Genomic DNA, 9,409 nt, shown 5'->3' on the forward strand with positions numbered 1-9,409 from the left:
ATCAAGAGAAGTGTTGCCAGCAGATCCAGAGAGGTGATTCTGCCACTTTGCTCTGCTCTGGTGAGACCTCCCCTGGAGTACTGTGTGCAGGTCTGGAGCCCTCAATATAGAAAGGACATGGACCTGATGGAGCGGGTCCAGAGGAGGGCCACGAAAATGATCAGGGGGCTGGAGCACCTCTGCTATGAGGACAGGCTGAGGGAGCTGGGGTTGTTCAGCCTGGAGAAGAGGAGGCTCTGGGGAGACCTCATAGCGGCCTTCCAGTACCTGAGGGGGGCCTACAGGAAGGCTGGGGAGGGTCTGTTTACAAAGGCCTGCGGTGACAGGACGAGGGGCAATGGCTTTAAACTGGAAAAAAGCAGATTTAGATTAGACATTAGGAAAAAGTTCTTTACCATGAGGGTGGTGGAACACTGGAAGGGGTTGCCCAGGGAGGTGGTTGAGGCCCCTTCCCTTGAGATATTCAAGGTGAAGCTCGATGAGGCCCTGGGCAACCTGGTCTAGTTGGGGGTGTCCCTGCTGACTGCGGGGAGGTCGGACTAGATGACCTCTGAAGGTCCCTTCCGGCCCAGATGATTCTATGATTCTATGATTCACTGGTTCTCACCATCCCCTTCTCTCACCATCTTAGAGCATTAGGTAAGCTGAAAGGAAAGGTGCAAATAAATACTGCCACAGACGAACGCTTCCTACTTCTGCACCTAAGATGAAAAGATCTGCAGAACAGGAGCGGTGGCTGGAGCTCGATTAAAGCCCCCAAAAGGGATTTGAGCTTCAGCCCACAGATATACATGGCTGAGCTGTAATTATTTTACATACAGTAATTATACTCTGAATGGAACATTAGAAAGAGATCATTAAATGCCTCCAAGGGAAAAAAAAAAAAAAAAAATCGATAGTAGTTTGGTTTCAGCTTCGCTTTCACAGTAAAATTAGGTTTTCCTCCCAAAGTAAGCACCATGACGATGTATTTCATGCTGTTGGACCTCTGTCGGGACTTCCCGGGTTCTCCTGAAGATGCTGGTCTAAAAAGCAAGACGACAGACGTCCTATTTGCGTGAACATACAATGGGCAATCTGCAGCCCGGGTGTTCTCCCCACTGGAAGGAGAGAGGTAGAAGCACTAGGTTATTTTCCTCCACTAAAGCGTGCGTATCTTACGCAAGCTCAGTTTTGTTCCCAGTAAGTTTGCGAATCTTCTTTCTTTGCTCGGTGCAGCAACGCCCTCCGTGGTGTTCTTGCTCACGTTCTGTGGGATCGTTCTCATCACACGGCTGACTGCCTGTCTGCCAGGGTCATCCTCTTATGTCACCACCAGCGGTAGTGGTGAGGAACCACAGTTCTCATCACTAGGTAAACAGCACCTTGTGCGCAGCCAGGACACCCTGCCCACCCTGCAGTGGGCATTCACTTATGTGTTTCTTATCTACAAACAACTGCTATAAAATGAGGCATTTTCTGGACAACAGAATGAGATGACAGCTCACACGTATTTCTTGGCAAGTACGCAAGATTGACTTAATTGATCAACGCCTATAAATACTTCAAGGGTGGGTGTCAGGAGGATGGGGCCAGTCTTTTTTCAGTGGTGCCCGGGGACAGGACAAGAGGGAACAGGCACAAACTGGAACATAAGAAGTTCCATCTAAACATGAGGGGGAACTTCCTTCTTGTGAAGGTGGCAGAGCCCTGGAAGAGGCTGCCCAGAGAAGTGATGGAGTCTCCTTCTCTGGAGACGTTCCAAACCTGCCTGGACACGTTCCTGTGCAACCTGCTCTGGGTGGACCTCTGGCAGGGGGTTGTACTAGATAATCTCCAGAGGTCCCTTCCAACCCCATAGCATTCTGTGATTCTGTGACTTCAGGCCTGTACCAAGTGTTACAGTACAAGAATCCTTACTTTTAAGAAGGATAAATGAAAAGCAAGTTTTCCAGAATGTCTTAAGTCAGAAATGTTACATTTCTGAGCACGGGACTTTGTTCGTGTAGACAAAATAGAAGTTGGAAATTCAAGAGATACTTCTTAAAATACAGACAAGAGATAATAACGTAACGGTAGCGGTGGTAATGTGTCACCTTCTCTACTCACCAATTCTCAAAAGCCACAAAGAGCAGAGAAGCCTTAAATTGCTACTACACAGGGAATACTTTGAATTAATACCACAAGAGTATCTAAGAAGTGATAAATAGAAAAGGAAAAAAAAAAAAGCAACAAAACCAGAATCAGATTTCAAAATGACCTTAAAAAAATTCCCCCAAGCTCTTGTGTCGATCCAATGCCAAAAACTCAGGACAGTAAGCTTTCAGAGCTAAGTGGTGTCGTTGGCCACTAAAACTGCATTTAGATCTACGTAATTTCTGAACATCCCAAGTCAGAATTCTCCTGCAAGTGTCACAAACGGTGGTCGAGCGCTGAACACACGCTGGCAGGTTTCACACGCACATGGTTGATATCAAAAATAGTTGTCCCCAAATCTGTAGTTACTTTTTATGTGCGATCTCGTAGCAAAGTGATTTTTCAGCTGCCAAACTAAGTGTGGCTGTCCTTAATTGTCTTCTGACTAAAGGACACTGTTTTATGCATAACTGTGCTGGAAACATAGAATCAAGAGATAACCCAGCAGATTTGAAAGATTATATTAGATAACACTGTAGTTTTCACATAAGTCACTTAACTGCTGGTCTACATTTTTGGGTTGGTCCCGTGAACACCATAATTTTACAAAATAAACTAGAAAACAGTATTTGAGGCGACATCAAAATCATGTTGCAAAACACCAAATTTTAAAGTTCTTTCTCCAGTGCGTTTGTTTAATCTGTAATAGTTACCGTTTTAAACTCACATCTGTTAGATTTCACGTTAAATTCAGGAACAAGGTTACATTAATGGTTTCCATCCTTTATGAATTGATGTATTGAGCTAATCTTTTATTATATTAATAATATGCGTAGTAAAAGCCCAATGTAAGAATTTTTCCAGACCTTGGGGAGTGTCATGGAAAAAAAAATCTTCCTCTAGGCCACTGGCTAGTTACTATCCAAGCATCTTCTTAAATATGTGTTCCACAGGTGGAATGAGGTTAATAAAGATAGGTATTTGGAGAGTGTTATATATGAATATGTAATCTTCCACTGCCTCTCAAATACTACAGGCTTATGTTTGTGGAGTAACAGAACCCGCGCAGAATCCTGTAGTATAATTCACCAGCACTATAAACACCTCTAAATTTTCCAAACAGTCACGTTTTGAACAGAATGTGTCAGGCAACTCGAACCGAACAGCGCTAGAAACCCTGTCTATAGTGACTGAAAATGGATTGCTTTAGAATTAGTCAGTGTGCTCCTGTAAAAAGACTGGCGCTGAGCTATTTTCTATATTCACAGCAAATTAGTAATTAACTAGAAGCCATATGATGTTGGGAACTTTGACACGTAACCTAAGAATATTTTTTTTTCCAAAATATCCACACATTTCTTTCCTCCTCTAGCAGTGTATCTGTCATTCAACTTTAATTCTGAGCTCCAAAACCAAGAGCCAACTTGCATGTCTGATTCATTAACTGCCAGCGTTTGTAAATAACTCTCCTATATATCCGGCATTTATGGGAGTCATTGGCATGATTTTAGACTGTGCAGTATGTTTTTTTAATTCTTTAAAATTGCAATGATGCTTAAGATGTACTCTTTCTACCTTAAAAAAAAAAATATAAATTAACTGACTTGCAAGCAATTTCTTGCACGCATGTTACTACACTGAAATATGATATTATGCAACTGACTCCAAATTTAGGTTCTTCAAATCAAATTTTATGAGCACAGTAATAATCAGTAAAAGTGAAGACTTGGCCCTAATGAAATCAAGTAACAAACTCCCATTGATTTAATAGACTGGGGATATAATCACATAACTGATTTATAGGCAGACCTGCGCAGGATGAAATTTCCATTCGAGGAGAGCTCTAGCTTGCTCTGCTGCAGCACAGGTGTGTTTGGGAACAGTTGACTGAGGGGTATGGACCCAAAATAACCATCTTTCCTCTTAAGAAATCTTAATCCTTTAAGATTACAGTTCCTGTTGTTCCTTACAGTTCCTGTTGTTCATCTCTAGGGATGCTCTGTCTGGTTCCATGAACTTTATTTCTATACCCGTTACCAGAAGTAACACCCTACTTATATAGAATCAGAGAACGGTTAGAGTCTGAAGGGACCTTAAAGATCATCCAGTTCCAACCCCCCTGCCCTGGGCAGGGACACCTCCCACCAGACCAGGTTGCTCAAAGCCCCATCCAGCCTGGCCTTGAAGCCCTCCAGGGATGGGGCAGCCACAGCTTCTCTGGGCAACCTGGGCCAGTGTCTCACCACCCTCACAGGAAAGAATTTCTTCCTGAGATCTCATCTCAATCTCCCCTCTTTCAGTTTATACCCATGCTCTAGATGGATGCTCTGTCTGGTTCCATGAACTTTATTTCTATACCCGTTACCAGAAGTAACACCCTACTTATATAGAATCAGAGAATGGTTAGAGTTGGAAGGGACCTTAAAGATCGAGTTCCAACGCCCACAGAACCCCCCATCGAGTTCCAACCCCCTGCCCTGGGCAGGGACACCTCCCACCAGACCAGGTTGCTCAAAGCCCCATCCAGCCTGGCCTTGAAGCCCTCCAGGGATGGGGCAGCCACAGCTTCTCTGGGCAACCTGTTCCAGGGTCTCACCACCCTCACAGCAAAGAACTTCTTCCTGAGATCTCAACTAAATCTCTCCTCTTTCAGTTTTTATCCACGCGCAGACGGAAGGGCACATACGCTTCACAGAGAAAGAGCAGCTCTAAGAAATCTTAACTCTGATCGTAGCAGCATCATACGAGGGGACACCACGCCGCCTCCGATCTCCTCTAGATCTGGCTTGAAGCAGCTGAAGGAACGACACGCGGAATGATGTCGAATTTAAACAAGGAAAACACCCGAGTGGAGAAACCGCGTTGGAGGTTTTCCTGCGCATCGCACACACACAGCACCGAGGGTAAAACCTCCTGATACCACCCAAAGCCATCCCACGTTATGGCTCTATAGCCTAGTGCAGCTTTTTACGTACACGAACCATAAAGATTCGTAAAGTTCTCTGAAAATACGGCCAAGGGCAGAGCCAAAAAGTGAAAGACGCAGACGTAACGAGTAATATTTTTATTAACGTTTTTCTTTGCCATCTCCTGTCCCTCGCCCCACCGAAAGGTGGGCAGGGGCCACCCCCCCGCCCTGTCCCTGTCGCTGGAAGGGGACACGGCCCCTACCCACCGAGGAGACCCCCCGCTTGGCCGCCTCTCCTCAAGCGGGGCACCTTCCCCCGGTCCCCAGGAGCAGGGACGGAGCTCACGGAAACCCCTCGGCTCCTCCGCCGGTGGTTTTTTCCCGGCCCGGGAGCAGCCGTTGGCGCCGGGCAGGAGGGGTTGGGGGGCGGCGGCCGGTGCCGCTGTGGGGATCGGCGGGGAAAACGGCCCCGCCTTGTCCTCCTCCCGCTGCCCCTCGCCCCTCGCCGACCCGGTGCCGCCCCGCACGCGCAGCCGGGGCCCGGCCCTGCCTCAGGCTGCCCCCCCAGGAGCGGCACTTACCGGTGACACAGATGGACTCCAGCATGGTGCTCCGCCGGGCAGCCCCGCTGGCTTCCCCCCCCTCCCCTGCGCGGCGGGCTCCCGCCTCCTGGGCGGGGAGCCCTGAGGAGAGGCGAGGAGGGAGGCAGCGACCGACACGGGGCGCGGCGCGGGCTGTGCCGGCCTCGACGCCTCACCGAAGCCGGCCCGGCCCCGCCGCGGCCGAAGGAGCCCGGCTGGCAGGAGCTGAGCGCACGCCGGGCCCTGCAGACTACAAGTCCCGGCATGCCCTGCGGTGTCCGAGCGCTGGCCCGGCCAGCGGGGGGGCGAAGTGCATCCTGGGAGTTGTAGTTCAGGGGGCGGGGCGGCCCTGCCAGTGTCCCGAGGTGCCGCACCCAGCGGCACCCAAAATCTTGGTCACACCGGCAGGGCTGGGCGTGAGGAGCCGCCAACATCGACGGGTTTTCGGAGTCTAGCAGGGGTACCTTGCACTGAATCCGGCGACTGAATTGCAGTAGGTGTACACTTACCGACTATCATAATTGCTGTGATTGATGGTAATTGGTATGATTGGTAATAATCAGCGGCGCCTGAGGCAGGGAAAGGCCTGCGTGGGACATGGGTGCTCAGCAGGGTGTGTGCCACCCTGGGACAGCACAAGGAGCCGTCGCCTCTTGCTGAAGTGGAATGGCATCAGAGCAACAGTTTGGGGCAATAACTGGTTTTAGTAATCAAGGATTTTGCTTGATAAGCATTAACTACAATTTAAAGCGGAAGGTAGATTTTATATTGCATCCTCCTGTTGCTTTACTCGCTGTGCAGTCTGTTGCTTTGCTTATGAAATCTTTCACTCCTTGAAACGTAATCTGCACCGTTTAAAATGCCCGTTGAACATCAAACAGGAACTAGTTGCGAGCTAGAGAGGGGCTCTTTGTCAGGGAGTGTAGTGACAGGACAAGGGGTAATGGTTTTAAATTGAAAGAGGGGAGATTTAGATGAGATACTAGAAAGAAATTCTTTCCTGTGAGGGTGGTGAAGCACTGGCCCAGGTTGCCCAGAGAAGCTGTGGCTGCCCCATCCCTGGAGGGCTTCAAGGCCAGGTTGGATGGGGCTTTGAGCAACCTGGTCTGGTGGGAGGTGTCCCTGCCCAGGGCAGGGGGGTTGGAACTGGATGATCTTTAAGGTCCCTTCCAACTCTAACCATTCTATGGTTCTATGATTCTAGTTACTCTACCTTTCCAATTACAGTTGTGTAATCAATTGATGCAGGCATGGTGTAGGAAGATTTTCTACTCTTCATGCAGACTTAAGGGCCTTACTAAAGTCAGATTACACCAGAATACATTTTAGTGTGTCAGTGCATTTACTTTTCTAAGTGGTCAATGCTTAATAGAGAAAGTAATTTAATTGAAAGTGACTTAACAGCACAATAGTGCTCAACATACGTTAAGGAGGGTGTACTGAGATGGGGGTCGGTCTCTTCTCCCAAGTAACAAGTGATAGGATGAGAGGAAATGGCTCCAGTTGTGCCAGGGGAGGTTCAGAGTGGATATTAGGAAAAATTTCTTCGCTGAAAGGGTTGTCAAGTGTCGGAACAGGCTGCCCAGGGAAGTGGTTGAGGCACCATCGCTGGAGGTATTTCAGAGATGTGGTGCTGAGGGACATGGCTGAGTGGTAACTTGGTAGTGCTGGGTTAACGGTTGGGCTCAATGATCTTAAAGGTCTCTTCCAACCAGACGGAGTCTATGTGGATGTAGTGATGTGCCAGGGAGAGGAGAGCTGGGAAGTTGTGCGCTGCTTTGGTTGAATACCTGAAATGTCTGCCGCCTTCCCTCCGATCAGTAAATTCATAACTGCAATGCACTGGACACAGATTCTCTCCATAACGTTGTCCTCTAAGGTATGAGATCTGGTCCTATCATCATGAAGCAAGGATGGGAAGTCCACAGATCACAGCTCATTGATGATTCTTGAGAACTCCTTTCTGTGTCCTACCTGGAAAAGTTTTACTGAACTTCATGAATCCTTACAGACACTTGCGTGTCTGCAGTCATACGACTGAGCAGACCCTGATCACATAGTTCTCTCTTCAGGCAATAATTATTAAAAGAAAAAGAGTTCAAAGCACATATTTTTCATTTTATTTCCTACTGTCTCACACGCAGGCAGAGACAGGCGCTTTTAAGACCAGATATGAAAAGACTGAGGTGTCATTTTTCCCAGCCTGCTAATGAAGAGCTAGCGCAGAAGCACACTTCTACCTAGCTGGCACATTTGATGTCCCTTTTAACTTGAATTCTTTGAGGAACAGAGAAGAGATATGCTCTGTAAACACGTCTAAGTTTAACCTAAAATACCCTCTAATGTACTTTTGCTAGCACTGTTGTATCTAGAACCCGCAGGCTTGTCTCCAAATCTCAAATAGCAGGAACTGAATAAACACTTTTAAATTTAGAGAGACAAAGCTATGACTAATGGGTTAGAGTTTGCTTGTGATGCAGGGTAGTTACAGGAAAAAAAAAAATCCCAAAACATGGAATCGGTTCAAGCACAGCGAATGAAGAAATGATACAAAGTCACGTCAGTGCACCATTTTACCACAACTCCCCAATGCTTTTGCTGTGTAGACCCTAAATTCTCCTCTTAGAGATGATACTTCATCTATGCTTGGAAGCCGTAGCAATGAAATCAGTAACTCCAGCTTTTGATGTGTATTTTACACATTTATTCTCTCCCCTTGCTCCCTCCGGTGGATTCCTTCTTTCCATGTTTCTCTTCTGCCTACTTCTCCCTGGTGTCCGTGAGTCCTTTTTCACCGAGTGCTTGGTGTTCAGTCACCCCTGAACCTGCTGCCTCTGCCTTGCTCTGTCTTTTCCTGCCAGCCTCTTTCCTTTGCAGGGTGGTGTGAAGGTTGTGTTAGGTCATGCTAGCTCCTGGCTCTAGCAGGAGGACGCCAAACGCAGTAGCAGAAGGCAGAGAGGAGAGATGCTAAAAGGCCACCTGCCTGTTTTCTGCTTTGGCTCCGAGCAAGAATTGTCCTGTTTGTCGATTAAAAGCATAACGTGGAAAGCTCAGTCGAGGAAAACATTACTAAGCATATCAATGCTTATATGTAAAACACTATATATATATATATATTTAATGTACCTCTAACAGTTCTGACCTCAAAGGTGTCTTAGCTTGCAAGTCTGTCTGGATGGACGGTGGGAAAAAGATGAGCTGCTCTGTCATGAAAAAATTCCTGGCAGCTATCAGTGCAGCTGGCACAGATCGCACTGTAGCGAGGTGAGGGGACATGGGGACAAATGGTAAGGTTTACACGAGGCACACTGTGGAATACAGCTTAAATATCACAGTTCCACAATACAAGCAGATCTATAGCTTGGTATCGCTTACCCACTGTTAGGAAACAGAATTCAAGCTGACAGGCATCTGGTATTCCAGCTTCAACATGACATAACTTCCAGAGATAATCTCAGGTTTACTTCAGAGATAATTTCATATTTACAATTACAATAATGACAATTTCATTTGTCAAAAATATGGCAATGTTTTGCATGCAGAAGAGTATCTTTATAGGAAAATTAGCATCAATAAGCTCTGCAGCATATACTGTCTGGAGCAGTGATAGGTTTTATTGATCTCTACATCTGCCACAAGCTAACGCTGCAAAATTCAAACACACACACGTATATATGTGTATATGTGCATTTGGATTTTAAATATGCATATAAATATCTATACACACGTTTGTTTTACTGTCAATTTTATCTGGTTCCTCCTCCATATTCACACCATCTTTCTTCCATTTCTCGGTGCTGCCAGG

General features: G+C 46.9%; 1 protein-coding gene across 1 annotated transcript in view; it reads right to left on the minus strand.

Annotated features, from left to right (window-relative positions):
* MATCAP2 (microtubule associated tyrosine carboxypeptidase 2) overlaps nt 1-5,634 on the minus strand; it is a 30,148-nt gene extending 24,514 nt beyond the window's left edge. Inside the window, exon 1 of the mRNA XM_074150683.1 lies at nt 5,605-5,634. Within this exon, the coding sequence (XP_074006784.1) occupies nt 5,605-5,629 (25 nt within the window). The 5' untranslated portion in view covers nt 5,630-5,634. The remainder of the gene's footprint in view (nt 1-5,604) is intronic.
* Nucleotides 5,635-9,409: the final 3,775 nt, after the last annotated feature.

Source organism: Numenius arquata, chromosome 7, assembly GCF_964106895.1.
Source record: "Numenius arquata chromosome 7, bNumArq3.hap1.1, whole genome shotgun sequence".
In the NCBI taxonomy this organism is placed as follows: Eukaryota; Metazoa; Chordata; class Aves; order Charadriiformes; family Scolopacidae; genus Numenius; species Numenius arquata.